Source organism: Danio rerio, chromosome 7 (assembly GCF_049306965.1).
Source record: "Danio rerio strain Tuebingen ecotype United States chromosome 7, GRCz12tu, whole genome shotgun sequence".
Taxonomy (NCBI): Eukaryota; Metazoa; Chordata; class Actinopteri; order Cypriniformes; family Danionidae; genus Danio; species Danio rerio.
The window spans coordinates 12,422,037-12,441,951 of NC_133182.1; the positions used below are offsets into that span (position 1 = coordinate 12,422,037).

Here is a 19,915-nt window from a genome sequence, read left to right on the forward strand (position 1 = left end):
TTTATTCTGAGTAAACTAGCACTTATTATTACACATGATTTATTTCATGCATTTCATGACATTCTGAAACAATAGATTTTGAGAGTCCTTGTGATAAAAGTGTGCAGTGTCTCACCGGCTAACAGAACTTGTGTTGTTTCTGAATCTGAGCCCAGTTCATTGGTGGAGGTGCACCTGTAGATGCCCACATCACTGGCACCAGGGCTGGAGATGTGCAGTTCTCCACCACTGCTGTCCCATGATACCCTGGGGAGAGTGAGAGATCAGCTATACTGTCCTATTATTGGCAAATAGCTTTATTACATTTCCCATTTACACATATGTACTATTAACGTCAACAGAAAATATTACAATGTTTTTTGATGTTTATATGAATCTTTAATTGACAGACTTCTGTCTCTTCTAAGATGACATGTTAGCGGTCACATGTTAGCGGTGTGAGATCTACCAACAGAAAACCACAATTATCTATTTAATTAGGGCTGGTCAAGCTGATTTTAGCTGGTCATCTCCCAGCCTGACCAGGCTGGAAATGACTGGAAACCAGCCTGGAAATGCTCAAAACCCTTCTAAAACCAGCCTGGTCGACCAGCTTAAACCAGCCAACCAGCCTAGGCTGGTTTAATCTTTTTTTTTTAGTATAGAGATTTAAAGTAACTAGTTGATCAAACTATTTGTCACTGGCAAAAACTTACAACTAGGCACATAGATGTTAACAACATGCTAACTCATGGCTAACTATATAGGCTACTAATTAAGCAAAATATGTGTTAGCAAATATGCTAAACATAGTGATAGCATCCTAGAAATGAACCAGTTTGTGTCAGAAACATTTGGTTTTAAAGATGCTAATACCGGCTTGGAATGTAGTAATTCACGCTAGCTATAGCAATTCATGAAATAGCATAAACGTTAATCATGTTAAAATAGCTTCTAATGTTTTAGGTCATATTAGAAAGAATGTGTTAAGTTATATTAGTGCAAACAATATGATAACTTGATGGAAACAGGCTATTTAATATTTTAAAAATTAGTCATTTAAGACATGTAATTTTGTAAAATTGTTATTAATATGCTAACAACATGCCAGTTCACGTGTGAAACATGCCAAAAGCTAATTTACAGTAACAAAATTCTAGCCATGCTAAATTCATTTTAGCAACATGCGCATTTAGCTTTCCAACAGCTTGATATGTTGAAATGCTTGCTGGAAACATGCTAATTCATATTGAATACATGCTAATGTTAAAATTCATGAACAATTCAAGAAATGTAATTATTATTACAAAACGCTATCACGTGCTAACAACATATTAATTCGTCTGACACATACCAGAAACAAGCAAATTCATAGTGACAAAAAGCTAACCATGTTAAATTAATTTTAGCAACATGCGCATTTAGCTTACCAACATTTTGACATGTTAAAATTAAACATGCTAATTCATATGCATGACAATAAATGTTAAAATTTACAAATCATTCAAGAAATGTAGCCTATTAGGACATACATGCTATCAACATGCCAATTCATGCATGACACATGACAGAAACAAGCTAATTCGTAGTAACAAAATGCCAACCATGCTAAATTTTTACTAATTCATATAAAAGACATGCTAATTCAAGTAAAAAAAAAAAAAACAGAAATATTTCAAGGAATGTAATTAGTATTAGAAACCCTATCAACATGCTAACAACATGCCAATTCATGTGTGGCACATGTAAAAAAAACAAGCTAATTCATAGTAACAAAAAGCTAACCATGCTAAATTCATTTTAGCAACATACACATTTACACTACTAACATGTTGACTATGTTGTGATGCTTGCTAAAAATATGTTAATTCATATTTAGGACATGCTAATTAATGTTAAAAATCACAAATCATTCAAAAAATGTAATTAGTATGAGAACATGCTATCAAGCATGCTAACAAGATGCCAATTCATTCATGACACATGACAGAAACAAGCTAATATTTGTAGTAACAAAATGGTAACCATGCTTAATAATTTTAGCAATATGCACAGTTAGCACACAATTAGTTAAAACGCTTGCTAAAAACATGCCAATGCATATTAAAAACATGCTAATCAATGTCATGAATCCCAAAAAGTGTATTTAATAATAGAAAACACATCCAACATGCTAACAACATGTCAATTCATGCATGACACACGACAGAAACAAACTAATTCGTAGTAACAAAATGCTAATCATGCTAAATTCTTACTAATTCATATAAAATACATGCTAATCCAAGTAAAAACGTGGATCCAAGTAAATTCAAGTAAAAACAAATCTGTCAAGGAATGTAATTAGTATTAGAAAACCCTATCAACATGCTAACAACATGCTAATTCATGTGTGGCACATGCCAGAACCAAGCTAATTCATAGTAACAAAAAGCTAACCATGCTAAATTCATTTTAGCAACATACACATTTAGACTACTAACATGTTCACCATGTTGTAATGCTGGCTAAACAACATGCTAATTCAGAATTAAGACATGCTATTTAAAGTTATTAAAAATCATGAAGCATTCAAGAGATGTAACGAGAATTAGAAAAAACTATCAAAATGCTAACAAGATGCCAATTTATGCGTGACAAATGACAGAAACAAGCTTATTTGTAGTAACAAAATGCTAACAATGCTAAATTGATTTTAGCAACATGCACAGTTAGCCTACCAACATGTTGACTTCGTTGAAACGCTTGCTAAAAACATGCCAATTCATATTAAAGACATGCTAATTAATGCTAATTAATGTCATGAATCCCAAGAAGTGTAATTAATAATAGAAAAGCAGCCAGCATGCTAAAAAGATGCCAATTAATGACACATGCCAGAAACAAGCTAGTTCGCAGTAACAAAATGCTAACCATGCTAAATTCTTACTAAAATACATAAAATACATGCTAATTCAAGTAAATTCAAGGAAAGTAATTAGTATTGGAAAACCCAAACGAAATGCTAACAACACGCCAATTCATCCATGACAAATGCCTGCAATATCCTAATACAATATTTCGTAGTAACAAAGTGCTAACTATGCTAAAACCATTTTTGCAACATGCTCATTTGTTCTACCAACATGATGGCCATGTGATAAGGCACGCCAGAAACATTGCAATGTTATGTATGTGTCACCGACTCGGTCCCAGTAATTCCCCTCGCTGGCCAGCAGAGGTCACCATCCCCGGACTATTAACCATTACGTCATCCACTTACACTGATAGCCTGCACACCTGAAGCACATCACCCACGCTCACGCTTATAAGCAGCACACACACACTCACTCATTGCGAAGTCTTGTTCTGCCCCGGCTAACACTACTGAGTGTTTCTCTACTCTGCCTGCTTTTCCGCTGCTTACCTTGCCTTGTTCCTCATCCTGCCAGCCGCCTGCCTTGTACCTCTGCCTGATTATCGACTTTGATCCAAGCCGCCTGCCTTGAACTCTAGCCTGAACACCGACCTTGATATTTGCCGCCTGCCTCAGACCCATGCCTGAACTCTCATACTGTGATTACCTGCCTTCAACCCTGCTACGTAACACTATTGTGTTTGATGTGAGTTCGCACACACATTACATCTGTGTCCTTGTCTTTCTTAAACTGTGTTTAATAAATATACTGCAAATGGATCCCTCTGTGTCAGCCTCTTCGTTACAGTATGCTTCAGTCCTTCAAACTATTAAAATTATTCAGACCAGGAATTTTCAAGCAAACATCAAAGTTCCTTATCAAACTTTAGCCTACTAATCTAGCTGACTTTTTTAATAGCCTGAAATGATGTATCGCCTGTTGAGATTATGAAAATTTACAGTAAGAAATAATCTGTCAGTACCTTTTTCTGTCATTTTAGAGATTTATTTCTTAGACTGTGGGAAGTGGGCGGGATCAACCTGTCAATAAATTGAGATCCACCAATAGAAGAAGACTATATAACCATCAAAGTGTATTTCCCCTACTGACAAAACCAAATCCCACTATACCGTCTTACTCCTACGGCAAGCCATTTTACTTGGATAACATCACAACAGAGAACAAACGAGGACTGAAACTTCCGCTTCATGCTGAATTTAAGCATTACCGACTAGTTTATTTAAACCGGGTTGTACCTGGGTTAAAACAACGACTGGCCTCTTTGCATTAAGGAGATGAAACCACAGGAGCTCAATGAACCACACTGTGCTCTTTCAGTAAAAAAACACACACCACGAACGCGTCTTAATCAAGTCACACCATCAGCTCGGGTCGAGATCTGGTTCAATCTCTCATTTCCTGTATATCAATCACAGGTTTCCCCTCGGGCTCCTCACGTGATCTCCTTCAGCAATCAGGAATCCCAGAAGAGCCAATCAGAAAGAGTGTGTGACGGCCTCTCTGAGCTGTTTATATACCTGATTCAAGTGTTTATTGTGCAGGCGCCATTGTGCTGCTCGGGGAGTTCATTCATCTCACACTTGAGAAAGTCTCCAGAGCTTGAAAAAGAGGAAAGTAATAGGTTTGCATTCTTAGGCAGATCCTACTGAGTGACGCTATTATCTTAACATCTGGCTATGTTCTCGAAACTAGAACAAAAGCAATATTTAATACATTGTCTTATCATGCTCTTAAATGCACAGTATGTAATTTTGGCCACTAGATGGCGTGTATTCACAACAAACAAAGGCATAGTTCAGGGTAGTATGAAATAAAGCTCAAACCTGTGGCAGTGAAACGAGACACTGAAGCAACTGCTGATGAGAAACGAATGGAACGCATTGTTATGATCACCAGTGATCTTGCGGCTGCCATTAGTAGTCTACAAATCTGCCATTTATGGACTACAAGACCAAGTAATGCACCACAATCATACAACCGGTTCCTGATCATCACTTACTGCATACGCACAGCCGAAGGATTGTCATAGACTTGTTACATGGACTATAAAAATAGCACTCAAGCAGGTCGCAAACCAAAAGCGCTGCTCTGTGGCGCGCCGCGCAGCGCCACGCAACGCCATGTATTTTAGAATTCTAAACATAGGTTTCTATCACGATACACACACCGGCGCCGCAAGTCAGCGGCTGTGGGCGGCGCCCGGCGACGGCTCAGGATGCAGTTCATTTTTCAGCCGCGCCACAGAGCGCCATCTGATTAGTTTCATGTTAAATATCATTCGAATGTGCACGTCTGGTGTGTGATACTTTAAACTGTCATGTACGCGCCGTGTCGCGGCGCCAAGCGGCGCTTCTGGTGTGCGACCTGCTTCACATGTTTCGAGTCTTGTAAACTGTATAGTGAACAATACAACACATTTTTCCTGCTTTGCCTACCGTGTATTTGAACCTTGCTTTGTTTTGTTTGTTTACGTTGCCTGCTGCCTGCCTGTACTGACCATCTGCCTGTTTGTCGACCACAACTCTGGATTGCCCATATACATCTGTTTGCCCATATACATCTGTTTGCTCCTGTGTTGACTGTTGCTTGCCTGACTATTCCATTTAATAACCCTGCGTTTGGATCTGCACTCCCTGTTGTCTGCGGTCACTTCACATTACATGCGTCATGAAAGCAATGATTTTATTATGCCACAGTCCTCCGCTTACAGTTATTAGACTAAATATACTGTGCAGTCTAATAAAATACACAACATTACTAAAAGCTGTTTTCTCTTTTCTATAAAACCAAACCAGCATGAACACACATTACAGACTTCATTAAATTGTTCAACCTCAAGTACTGAGAAACACCCATACACAGTCATTCACAAACTCACACTCATACACTATGGCCGATTTTGTTTATTTAAGTGGTTAGCACAGTCGCCACATAGCAATAGGGTTTCTGGTTTGAGTCCCGGCTGGGCCAGTTGGCATTTCTGTGTGGACTTTGCATGTTCCGGGTGCTCCGGTTTCCCCCACAGTCCAAAGACATGCGCTATGGGTGAACTGAATGAACTAAATTGGTCTTAGTGCATGAGTGTGTGTGTGTGTGTGTGTGTGTGTGTGTGTGTGTGTGTGTGTGTGTGTGTGTGTGTGAATAAGTGTTTATGGGTGTTTTCCAGTGTTGGGTTGTGTAACGACAAATGCTAGAGGCCATGGTCTTTAGCCTTCTTATTAGAGCACCCGACTCTAGGTCGCTGGTTTGATCCTAGCTTGGAGCGGGTTGGGTGTTGTAGGACCGGCCGGGTTACATTGGTGCCATGACCCGGATGGGAGTGAAAGTTTAGGGGGGTGAGTGTAACATAGGCCAGCTGGTAAAGTGCTGTGCAGATAAATTTCACTCCTCTGACATCTAAAGGTGCTTCAGCGATGGACTCTAGAGGCCATGGTCTTTAGCCTGCTTGTTAGAGCAACCGACTCCCATGCGATAGGTCACCAGTTCGATCCTAGCTTGGAGCAAGTTGGATGGTGTAGGACTGGCAGGGTTACATTGGTGCCATGACCCGGATGGGAGTGAGGTTTAGGGGGGTGAGTGTAACGGAGGCCAGCTAGTGAAGTGCTGTACAGGTAAACAAAACCCAGGCTCATTCTGAAAATGTAGTCCCATAGATGTTTCTGGAGACTGCGAAATACGTCCCGGTAGTTACATATTTTTGCAGTTTTTGTTATCGCAAATCCGCGAGAGGCTGCTGTGTGCACTTTTTCATATCTCAAATGTCTTTCGTGAGTGCCGTTTGCGTCCGCACTGTTCTTGTGTAAACCCACCGGAGGCTGCTGTCAAACGACCATATGTCTGACTGGCTGAATGATTGACTGAGCGACCGGCCAATTGGCTGACCCACCGTCCGCCTTCCCTAAACCAACCAATTTTACCGATTGACCCGCCCATCCGCTTACTTCCCTAAACCCAAGCAACAATTTACAACAGCTGTCCAGAAAAAGAAAAGCCCTTGTCTGATTTTTTACCACGTTTTCAGATTTTACCACATTCTCACCCTGTTATGAACTCGTTCCTTTTATTTTTTTTGGATTCTGTTTTTGTCTTACCTGATTTCTTGTACAGCACTTTCCCGGACACAAACCCGTCGTCGACGAGCTAACTGGACAAACTGGTAGCGGCGGGAAAGCCCTCCACATGGAGGTAAGCAGTCAGCCAGTAAGCGCGAAAAGGAACGACGTCATACCCCGTATCCTTCGCTTAAAAAATTAAATGCAGCCATACATAACTCCGGCTACATAATTTGCAGTCTCCAGAAATGTCTGCGCGACTACGTTTTCAGAATGAGCCTGGGTTGGGTAAACCTCACTCCTCTGACCTCAAAAGGTGCTCTAGCGACAGTCGCTAGAGGTAATGGTCTTTAGCCTCCTTGTTAGAGCAACTGACTCCCATGCGGAAGCTCGCCGGTTCGATCCCAGCTCGGAGCAGGTTGGGTGGTGTAGGACTGGCGAGGTTACAGTTTCAGCCGGAAGGACATCTACTGCGTAAAACATATGCCAGAATAGTTGGCAGTTCATTCCGCTGTGACGACCTCTGAAATAGAGACTAAGCCAAAGGGAAATGAATGAATGAATTGATATTATCAGTCGTCTGCTCTTAAACAGACTGACTGAGTGCTCAGGTTTCACTCTTCATGTCTTGACTGCGGAGTGAGGCACTGTTTCTGCTCATAACTGTGGATCCACAGCAAATCAGAAGCTCTGCAAACTCTGTAACCCCTTCAAGAGGATGCTTATGTAGACATGCCGACTATAAACTTAAAAGCACACGATTCCCTGGCAGTTGACAGAGAGCTCAGCGTTTCACTTAATCATTCAAACCGGTAAGCTTGACGGGCTTGATGACAGTACATAATATTTTACTAGATATTTTTGTAGACATTTAAAGGCGTATCTAAGTTAAATAGGCAAGTTAGGGTAATTAGGCAAATCATTGTATAACGATGGTTTGTTCTGTAGACGATTGAAAACAAATAAGAGGGCAAATAATATTGACCTTAAAATGGTTTAAAAAAATTAATACTGCTTTTATTCTAGTTGACATACAACAAATAAGACTTTCTCCAGAAGGAAAAATATTATAGGAAATACTGTGAAAATTTCCGCGCTCTGTTAAACATCATTTGGGAAATATTTGAAAAAGAGGAGAGCTAATAACTTTGACTTCAACTGTATATCACAGAAAGCTGGTTGCCTGTGCAGAGAAATAAAAACCAGTAACTTCTAATCTCATTTCCATTTAAAGATGCTGTTATTACACAGGTCTGCCTATATAGACAACACACAGCATGTTCTGGATGACAGACAGACAGATTACGAGAGTCCAGCAAGCTCTCATTCACTCCCACCCAAAGCCACAAAGGGAACGCTGCACAAAATGTGCATTGTATCCCATCCAGCACACGTCTGATGAAAGCCCACTCATTCAGAGGCACTAATAAAAACACCGCAGATGAGTCATGTCTGAAGTATCGAACTCATAGAAAAGATATCATCTCAAGTGTGATGGCACGTCTGGACCGGCTCACAGGCACAAATGTGTGCTCAAAAATCAGTTTCGGGACAATGGCAGCACTGTTTCCACAATCGCAAGCACCATCCCGCTGTACACTTGCATGCCACATTTAATGAACAAAAAAATAAGAAAAATGGAAATGATTGCAAAGGCGTGTTTGGAAAAATACAAGCTGAAATATGTGATCTGTTTTCTTGTGTTTTTTGCATTTGAATGTCTCTTACTCATACTTTATGCAAGACATATTGCCTGAAAACAAGTCGTATCTTCTTACACAAGTTTGCACGTCTCGTTTATCTGACATTTACATATTTTAACTGAAAAACAAGACAAAAATAGTGATTTCTGTAATGTTCCTGAGTTGATATAGACAGGGTCTCCTATTGAAAATGGGCAGAATCAGTGCTGTTTAACAAGAATCTGTTAATAATAATAATATAATAAATACTATTGTTATAAATATTAATAATATCAGTAATATTAATAATGATAATAATAAAATGCTACTATTACTACTACTACTACTACTAATAATAATAATAAATTTAGCAAACTGAAATAAAAATGACACATTATAAAAATTAAACATGGAAAAAACTACAACAGAAAAATATAAATAAACATCAAGAAAAATATAAAATAAAATAATAATAATAATAATAATAATAATAATAATAGCATTATTATTACATTAATAACACTTATTATACACCTTAAAATAATTGCCATTCTCGTGCATACCTATGGCTGAGCCTTGTTACTGTTTATGTGCATTTTTGAAGCATTTACCTGTGTTAGCCTATCTGTGTTTTAATCCCTAAATCGTTTACCCTGTTTTTGACTGTTTTCTTCCTGCCATGACCATCGCCTATTATCTGGATTACGTTTTGGATTTTCTCTATTGTTCTCGGTGCTCCAGTTCTCCCTTGCCTGTATGACAATCCCATTTCATAATAAAGCTGCATTTGGAGCTAACTCTATTGTCAGCACATCCTGTCATAACATTAATAACATTAATGTGTGTTCACACTGAAAGCAGCGAGAGCGTCTATGGTCGCTCTGGCCGCCCTGGCAACAACGCTGTCTGCCTTCAGCTCCGGCGGCGAGAGCGTCAAAACTCGCTACATAGATCTCGTATTTAAAGTAGTCGTTGCAGCATATCAGTTACATTCCTGCATAGAACATGTTTCTAGCGTGAAAAATGTTGCGCACTTCTTATCAAATTCATTTAACAATGGAGGATCAAGTTGCGTGTGGTGTGGCTTTGCTTTATTTAATTATCCAATGTGTCTATGTGTCTGAAATATTCTGAAGCAGCAATACTGTTGTGTACTGTTACATGAGATTCCAGTTTTTTTTAAAGATAAATATATATAACATTAATGCACATCAGTAACTCGCCAGTAACTTATTTAAACCATGTTCCTGTAAGAAAACGTTGTAAATAATTGAAAATCCGGTGACCGCAATCATCAAACCCTTGGCAACAACTGTGGTAGGAAGCAAAGTTCGCAGGTCTGTGTTCTCAGGACTCCTCTCAAGCGATAGACTTCTTCATTCTGTTCGCTTGCCGCTGAACCGCATCATAGCTCATTACCCAAAAAGTTGACTTGATTTCAACTCTCCTCGATGCCCACACCGGTGAAGATGCGCCGCTTATCGCCGCCGACTCTCATTGAAAATGAATGACTTCTGGCTACCTTGACACTCTCGCCGCTTTTGGTGTGAACGTACGTTAAGAGTATGGCATCCAGTAAATAAATAAATAAATAAATAAATTAATTAAATTAAACACAAATCTCCTCTGTTTTTACTATCAGAATTTTTTGTTTTTGTCTACTGGCTTTATATTTTGGCTTTATATTTATGCACTACCTGACAAAAGTCCTGTCGTCGATCCCAGTTCTAAGAGCAACACATAATAACTGGATTTCTAGATCATTGAAAAGTGGCAGAAGGTTTATTTTTTCAGATGAATCATCTGTTGTACTGCATCCCAATCATCACAAATCCTGCAGAAAACCTACTGGAACCTGCATGAACCCAAGATTCTCAGAAATCAGTCAAGTTTGGAGAAGGAGAAATCATGGTTTGGGGTTCCATTCAGTATAGGGGGCGTGCGAGAGATCTGCAGAGCGGATGACAACAATAACAGCTTGAGGTATCAAGACTTTGTGTCAATATTAAAGTTCCTAAAGGCAAAGAAGGTCAAGTTGCTCCAGGATTGGACAGCCCATTCACCAGACATGAACATTATTAAGCATGTCTGGAGTAAGATGAGGGAGAAGACATTAAAGATGAATCTGAAAAATCTTAATGAACTCTGGAAGTCTTGCAAGAACGCTTTCTTTGCCTTTTGTCTTAGTAAAGTCAGACCTTCCTTTCCTAATTAAATAATTCAAAATCAAGGCATGAAGATATTTTATTTTGGTAAAATAAGCATAATCTAGAGGCCTTCACCATTCATATAAGCCACTTCTGATACCAACTGATCAACTAGGTATTATTTATTGTTCCTAAAACTTGTATAGGTAACAAGATCTTTGTCAGGTAGTTTAATATTAAAATCATTGCTATAAAAATGCATACTAGCATACCTCATAATGATTGCAAGTTTAGCAATGGTTTTGCTTAAAAAACAAACAAACAATAAGTACTCTATGATCACAGTAATACCAACCTTTCACAACTCAGAATGATATTTTTCATCTAAATATCAATCATCACGTTTCCAACGGCAGCAGAACCGGCAGTGGTGTGAGTTTAAATCCCCGTTCGCAGCTCGAGGAGCAAAGCAACCTTGTTAGGATGTGATTTAAAGCGCGGCGGTGGTGCCAAGACACATCTGAATGAAGGAGCACGAAAGGTTGAGACTTCACACGGCTTTAGAGTCTGTGAATGTCAATCACCTCGCCTGTGTTTTGCTTCACATTCGGCCAAAAATAAGACGCGCAATGTGAGCGGCACAGCAGAGACGGCTCCGAGGCCACGAGCGGATGGAGGCGGATGGAGACACTCAGCATCCCACAAAACGTCTGCTCCAGCGAGCTCATCATTCAGATGAAAACACTTTTGTGGATTGACCAAAGTGCCTTTACAGTACACATGAAATCAAAACTAGCCATATTGACTGTGTTAGCTCCAACACAATCTCACGGCAATTCGTAACTTTTTCATTTAGTGGCTAATTCGTACGAATTCGTACGATCTAATTCGTACATTTTAGTACGATTTGCTCATCCCCCAATGACGGTTGGGTTTAGGGGTGGGATAAGGTGCCATGCCTCCTTTTTAAAATCGTACAATTTCTTACAACTGAACTCGTACGAATTCGTACGAATTAGCCACTAAACTGCCAAAACGTAAAATACTTACGTTTTCTCGTGACGTCAGGCTGGTTAGCTCGCATTGTTTTGTGAACAATTCATCTGTGCATGTCATTAAGAAACAAAAAATAGTTTGCCTTTCTAATATTTGATTGAAATCTGAAAATGCACTTCCTGTTTGTTTTCAGTTATATTCTCAGATTACATCACTCTGAGGTATTGGGCGCGGCTAACATACTTAACCACGCCCCACAACAGCTATTGACAACAAACAGAAATGGTGAGCAGAAGGAGGTGTCTGTTAGGTTGTGATAAAACCCCCCCAAAAAATCCTTTCCTCATCTTTCTTAATGAAAAGCCTGCATCCAATCAGCTCGTGGTAGAAAAAATCAAGCCACACCCAATTTTTCCTCATTTAATATTCAGTTTCACTAGGAACTGCATCACAATATTCATTAATTTTTTTGTCGGCTTAGTCCCTTTATTAATCCGGGGTCGCCACAGCGGAATGAACCGCCAACTTATCCAGCGAGTTTTTACGCAGTATGTATTATTGTATTATTGATAATAGTTGTTATTATAATTTTATTATTATAATTTTATTATTATTATTATTATTATTTACTATTATTATAACACATTTATTTTTAAAGAGTTTATTTATTCTTTATTATTATTCATCACTGATTTTTCAGCTTCATTTTGTTCAGCATTATTTCTCCAGTCTTCAGACAGTTGTAGCTTCTCCTTGCCAATGACCTGACATGCTGTAATTGAATATGACGTCCAAAAAGGGAGACGCTTTAAAAATCTCCCCAATACCTGCAGTGAGAGAAGAATAACATGATCTAACAGTAAATGTGACTCTGCAGGAGTGGAATGCATTCATTTGGGGTTGGCACTGGGCTGGCATGAGCTGGCATGGCTGGTGTATTTGCTTTTGGAGTCAAGTGGCATTGGATAGCAGTGATGCAGCGGAGACCGCACACAAACACTGCTGTCAACAAGAGACTCGCTGGCAACCCACGAGCCAACTTGCGGTCAAAATAACCTCAGTGTAATAAATAAATAAAGTATTAGAAAAGAACTGAGCGCGATCCAAAAAATAATGATATAAAAATGGTTATAGCTGAAAATGAGATCATTCCCTTAGATGAATTTCATATTTCTAAAATATATATAAATATATGCCAGATAGAGTTGAGTTCTGTTAGGGGTATCGAGATTATGATGATGAGGCATAAATTGGATAAAAATAAGCATCAGTCATTAAACCTAAATTAATATACTTGATTCCAACACAAATAAAATTAAATCTGATTCCAATAAAAAGTGTATAATAATCGAGCTGTCAAAATCAACATTCTACATCACTGGTCTCGTTTATGTATTTTCTCATAGTGTAAAAAGAAAATTCTAAATACATCAACATGCACAATTGTAAATTAAAAAATAAATAAATAAATAATAATAATAATAATAATAATAATAATAATAATAAAATAAAAAAATTAAAATAAATACATAAATAAATAAATAAAATAAAATACATCCCTTTTGTTCCACTTCTCCGGGATAAAAAGTACAGTGAAAGTCCTAATAAAAAATATTAAAAATAAAATAAAATAAAATAAAATAAAATAAAATAAAATAAAATAAAATAAAATAAAATAAAATTAAATTAAATTAAATTAAATTAAATTAAATATATATATATATTTATGTTTTGCTTTGTTTTACTTTGTTAAATGAAATAAAAAATACAAATAAAATAAAAACAACAAAATAAAATAATATAACAAAAATAACAACAATAACAAAAAATTAATAACAACAAAATAAAATAAAATAATAAAAATAACATTAAATAAAACAATAACAACAAAATAACATAAAACAATAACAACAAAATAACATAAAATATTAACAACAAAAAACAATAACAACAAAATAAATTAATATAATAACAACAAAATAAAATAAAATTCTAACAACTAAATAAATATAATAAAACAATAACAAAATAAAATAAAATAATACCAAAAAAAATAATAATAGAATAAACAAAACAACAATAACAAAATAAAATTAAATAAAATCCATCCATTTTGTTCCACTTATCTGAGCTGAAAAAAATAATAAATGTAATAAATTAAAATATATATATTTCTTGTTTTGTTTGGTTTTGTTTTACTTTATAAAATTAAACAAATTAAAAATAAAATATGTTTTCATATTGGTTATAGTTTATCTAAATGCTAGAAACCATATTTTAAATTACTGTACTGGGATTTTTCCATTTCCATTACTGAGATATTGTTCACTTACAGTTTGAAGCATCAGTTCACAATGATGATGAGATATGATCCTCTTTGTTTTATGACAGTTTGTTAGCTACAATATAAACACATTGGATAAGCTTTTATCTTGGAATCAAACACTTACTAGTTACTTTAGCTTGATGTAGCCCAATGCAATGAACATAACAACACGATCATCTCTAAAAAAATGTCTAGATTTCTCCAACAATACAAACACAAATCCTCCATCCTGTAGAATGACCCTTTAGTTCATGTCAACACTGACCCCCTGAAAAGCCAAAGCACTTCAGTTTGCCCCCATTCACCTCAGGGTTACTGGGTTTTTAAGTCAGAACTGCACGAAGAGCCCTGAACGATGTTTGCACAGCCATGTCTCCTTCAGGTCCCATAGCAGGAAGAGCAGCAGACAATGTTTGGCGACTGTCTGGGCGGAGGCTCATGCAGAGGCCGTGAGCTGGACAAAACCCACTCGCTAAGTCAATGTTTTCAATGAGAGTCCACCGTCAGACCACAATGCGACCCAAGAGAGAGCGTGAAAGAAGCACAGCCAGTATTTCTGACCCCGACAGACCGCATAACGTGAGATTGGAGGTGAATATTTGAGTGGGCTGGTGATTAACAGGCTTTTTTTTTTGGCAGTGTGCGGTTGCTCAATCAAGATCAGTCACGGCTGGACTCAGAGCTACACAGAGACGCTTGTTTTCTATAAAGAGAAAAAAAAGATCTCCTTTTCCGAGTTAAAGATAAACTCTCACTTTCAACATCATGTTCATCGGACTAAAAGAACTGAGGTTGATGAATGAAAAGACTTGTGAATTCCAGAAGTTCTGCAATCAGACACTATTCTGGAGTGTTACAGTAAAAGCAATGCCAAATTTGAAGATAGTTGATCTGAAAATGATAATTAAATGTCAGTTGAATGCCAAAGTAGTTTTTAAGTATAAACCTGTCAAAGTGCATATACTGTATATAAAAAAGAATGTTTTAAAAAAAAAGTATACACCAGTTTAGAAATTCCGGTAACAATAAGCCTTGTTGTTGGTTGTTAAAAAATTAAGCTAAAAAATATATATAAATAAATAAAAAATAATAATAATAACAAATAAATAAAATGAAATGAAATAAAATCAATTTTCTTACACTTAACCAGGCAAATAACAAATAAAAAAATAAATTATATATATATATATATATATATATATATATATATATATATATATATATATATATATATATATATATATATATATATATATATAAATTGTTTTGTTTTGTTTTATAAAATAAAATAAAATGAAACAAAACAATAAAACTAATAAAATAACAACAACAAAATAAAATAATACAATTAAATAAAAACAAAATTTAAATACAAAATTGAAATAAATATTTTTCATTGTTTTGTTCCATTTTACTTAGTAAAATAAAATAAAATAAATAAAATAATAAAATAAAGCAAAACAAAACAAAACACAATATTTATTATTGCTTTGTTTTGTTGAACTTTGTAAAAAAAATAAACAAAACAACAAAATTTAATTAAATTACAAATAAAATAAAATAATAACAACAACAAAATTAAACAAAAACACCAAATCTATTTTTTTTAGCAGATTTTAAAAGCTAATAGATAGATTTTAACAAAACTTGACAACTGAAATAAGACCCTGCATGAGAAAGTCCGACCTCTCTGATTTATATCTGGTGATTGTCTGTGGGTGTCAAAATGAAAGTGCCTAATGACCTTTTCGCTCATTATGTCTTATTGCTTACCATCATAAATTAAAATAACGATAAGACAGCTGAGCGGAACCCTGAAACTCTGACCAATGTGAGAAGAGTTTATTCACACATGACTTGTTTGAATAGTTTTGGTCTGTTTACAAAATTTGCTGTGTGAAAGTGAACCGCACCGACAACAAAAATAAACATTGTAACAATTGTAATCCCTGTTTCAGAACAAAACAATCAATCTTGCATTATGACATGGCTCGTTATCCTGCCATCAGAAGATGTGTACACTTTTCGGCATAAAGGGATGGACATGGTCAGCAACAATACTCAGGTAGGCTGTGGTTTGAAAAACCCCCCGCTACATTTGGCTATCTATGATCCATAATTAGCCACAGCCATGTCACCCTGCAGCCCAAGACCGGTTACTCACTGAAGCTAAGCAGGGCTGAGCCTGGTCAGTACCTGGATGGGAGACCACTAGGGGACACTAGGTTGCTGTTGGAAGTGGTGTTAGCGAGGCCAGCAGGGGGCGCTCAACCTGTGGTCTGTGTGAGTCCTAATGCCCCAGTGAAAGTGAAGGGGACGCTACACTGTCAGTGGGCGCCGTCTTTCGGATGAGACGTTAAACCGAGGTCCCGACTCTCTGTGGTCATTAAAAATCCCATGGCACTTCTCGTGAAAGAGCAGGGGTGTAACCCCGGTGTCCTGGCCAAAGTCCCTCTATCGGCCCTTAAGATCATGGCCTCCCAATCATTCCCTTCCACTGAATTGGCTCGATCACTGTCTCTCCACTCCACCAACAGCTGGTGTGTGGTGAGCACACTGGCGCTGTTGTCCTGTGGCTCCCGTCGCATCATCCAAGTGGATGCTGCACACTGGCAGTGGTGTGGAGAAACCCTCCTCATGATTGTGAAGCGCTTTGGGTGTATGGCCATACACAATAAATGCGCTATATAAATACACATTACATTACATAATAATAACTCCTGTATAGTAGTCAAACTTTCACACATCTGACACTCGAATTCCCTGTCAAAAAGGTCTAGTGGCTGGGAATAGGCTTTTCTTCCTCCTTACTCTATCAAACATTGTTTGGGAAATATTTCAGAGGAGGACGATTAATTTTCAGTTCACCTGTATGTAGAAAGAGAGATTCTGCAACACCAATGCTTTTTCAACAACACATTGCAGCTCTTACCTGTTGATGTCCTGCAGTGGAGCTCCATCTTTGGTCCAGGAGAGCTTTGGCTTTGGTGATCCCTTACTGGGACACAACAGTGTAAGGCTGTGGGTTGCATTGGTCAGGTAAGCAGTCCTTCCCACATGGATCCTGAGATCCCGCTGGAAGCTCATAACAGATCCGTGATGCTTCTGTCGAACGATTGCTGCTATTTTTGAAACCTCCGTACCAAAAAGTTCAGAAGTGTTTGACGTCCTATCTAAATAATTGTCCACTGTAGTGCTTTCCTCAATAGGAACTTGCCCTTGCCCTGCAGCAGCCAAGTCCTCTAGTAGTTTCCCAATTAGTTGCGACGCCATTTCATCCGTCACATCGCCACTCTCTGCAAGCTGACTGATGTTTTTCACAAGCTCCTCAAATTGAGCAGGTTCAAGAACAAAGGCTCCTGTGTGGCTCCTGGTGCTTGAAGCCAAAGCATAGTTTCCCAAAGCAAGAGTATCCCAAAGCATCTCCTTGGGATGTCCATCATCGTCTCTGTAGAATTCGTTTTTTTGCATCCAACTTGATTTCGAAGCCTTGTTTCCATTCGTGAATCCTTCATTGCATTTCGAACTAACAAAACCTCCTTCTTTGTTGAGATATGGATGAAAGTTCCCCCTTCTTTCCTTTCCCAAACTCGGATGATCCAGGAGCCTGTTATTGTATCCGATCAGCTTCAGGATGAAGGTGTCTGAATCTTGGTTGGCCCAACAGCGGTACACTCCGATATCTTCAGCTTCCAGGTTGTAGATCCTCAAAGCCCCGGATTTGGTGATGCTGAGGCGTTTGGAGCTGGTCAGCTCATCCCCGTCCTTCTCCCAACGGATCTGAGCTTTAGGGAAATGCCGAACGGGACATTTGATAATCACGGTGGTCTTGGGAAGAAGGTAGGCTCGTCCTCCAACGGTGAAACTCAGCCGTTTTTCTGGTCTGTTCTGGATGTAGATGCGTTTCAGACCTATGACCTGAGGGCAGCGCTTTTTGGAGTGCTTGTGCTCTGGGAAAAAAGATGGAAGAAGTTTAGAAGGTTCAACATAGGAGTAGAGTAATTGCTTTAGTTTCGCATGAGGTTATACGGCATATGGTGAAATAATCTTTGAGTTTCAGACCTTTGATTTCAGACTCAATGAAGTCAAATCACACCGGACAAAGTTTCTGTTTTGTTTGTATGTGGGTGTGTTGATTTACATGTGTTACATGTACGAATGGCATTGGAGGATACACATTTCGTGATCAGCTTGGCCGTTGATGCTGGGTTCGCGCTACCAATCGCTGGTCGGCGTAGCGTTTAAAAGCCGGCCTAAACTGCAATGACGATCACTCGCTCTTACTCTTACTTTCTTTGACTTTTGTGTGTCTCTGTAAGGACAGTCTCTCTTGCAAGGACTAGTCTGGGACATTGGTGGATTTAGCCATGTGCAATATGGGCGATTGCCCGGAGTGACATCTTGCTAGGGGCGGCATGGAGATACCCCATCCCCCCGCTCTTCACTTTTGTCCACAAAAGTGAGGGCGGCACACTCAGTGTTTGCCTAGTGCACCAGGTAAGCTTGCGATGGCAGTGGTCTGAGAGAATGTGGTTGTTTGGTTGTGATAAATGCTCCTGTCTAAAATCTATTGAGATTGCAATGTGTTTGTCTGTGAACTCGTCCAGTTATCTGATACTTTTTGAGTAATATCTCGGAGTGGGTGTAGAAGCGAGCAAGTTTTGCGATAAACATTTACAACACTCAGATTATTTTTTTTATTATTCTATTAGGTTCAGGAGAGTGTGCTGTTTTGTGTATGTTTTGTTTTTAGTTAGAGTAGTTTATTTAAGATGTTTGATACGTTGAAGATGTTTCTTTTCATGCTTTTCTTGTGATATTTAGTTTAGTTTTTTTAATACAGTTAGTATGTTTTGTTATATTTATTTCTTTGATTTAAGCACCTCTAACTACAACCCATGTTCATTTTGAAAACGTACCCCTATATAGATTTCTGGAGAGTGCAAACTATATCCCAGGAGCTACTTTTTTTGCAGTTTTTGTTCTCGCGAATCCACCAAAGGCTGCAGTGTAGGCTTTTTCAGATCTCAATTTGTTCTCGCGAGTGCCATTCGCACCTGCTGTTCTCGCATAAGGTCACTGTCGACTGACTGATTTACTGACTGACCAACCGGCCAATCCCATACCCATAACCAAATCATAAATGAATAAAGGTAAGTTACACACAAATTACCACCTGTCAATCACTTTTACTGCAGGACTCATGAATAGGCAAAGTGATCTGTGTCGTTAAAATAACATCAACAAAATTGGTTGGTAAAAAAGTGCACAACCAACAGGCACCAACCAACAGTCTCTGAGGTTTTCACTCAAATTACTAAGTAAGCATGAAAGCGAAAGATTGAAGCAGTGTACTGATGCTGTGACACGTTATCTGATAGAAACATTAGATGGAGACAAGATTAATTAAGTATCACGTTCTACAATTATAGTGAGGCGCCATCCAGCGGTACATCCTTGATAAACTGTCCGACCTGCACTGCTCTCTGGGGTTTTGGGCTCAAAGTACCCGCTGACTGCTGGAGTTCAGATGGGGGCATACGCTGCAGCATGACAGTGGGTGTGTGTGTGGTCACGTGATGTGCGTTTTCAGTGGTATATTCTGGATGGAGATCTTTATCAGAAATGCTAGATGAAAGGCCAGTGTGGGCGTGGATAGTTTTCATTCTAAAGTGTCATTTTAAAACTAAGACGTATTAGTGTAAACACAGCCTTAGTGTGTGTTTTTTGTGAGCAGGTTGCTGCTGCGACATGGGCAAGGCGGAGGACTGCGATGCCCCGGCATCGTGATGTCTTGACCCTTCTGCCATCACCA

The 19,915-nt window shown here is 38.2% G+C and overlaps 1 protein-coding gene across 2 annotated transcripts in view; it reads right to left on the bottom strand.

The window, feature by feature from the left end:
- Window positions 1-19,915, bottom strand: part of adamtsl3 (ADAMTS-like 3) — a 391,526-nt gene that overhangs the window by 56,886 nt on the left and 314,725 nt on the right. For both annotated transcript variants that reach the window (XM_003198899.7, XM_068222541.2), the window contains exons 21-22: window positions 17,033-18,050; window positions 116-246 (exon numbers count right to left, since the gene is read on the bottom strand). In XM_003198899.7, the coding sequence (XP_003198947.5) occupies window positions 116-246; window positions 17,033-18,050 (1,149 nt within the window). The remainder of the gene's footprint in view (window positions 1-115; window positions 247-17,032; window positions 18,051-19,915) is intronic.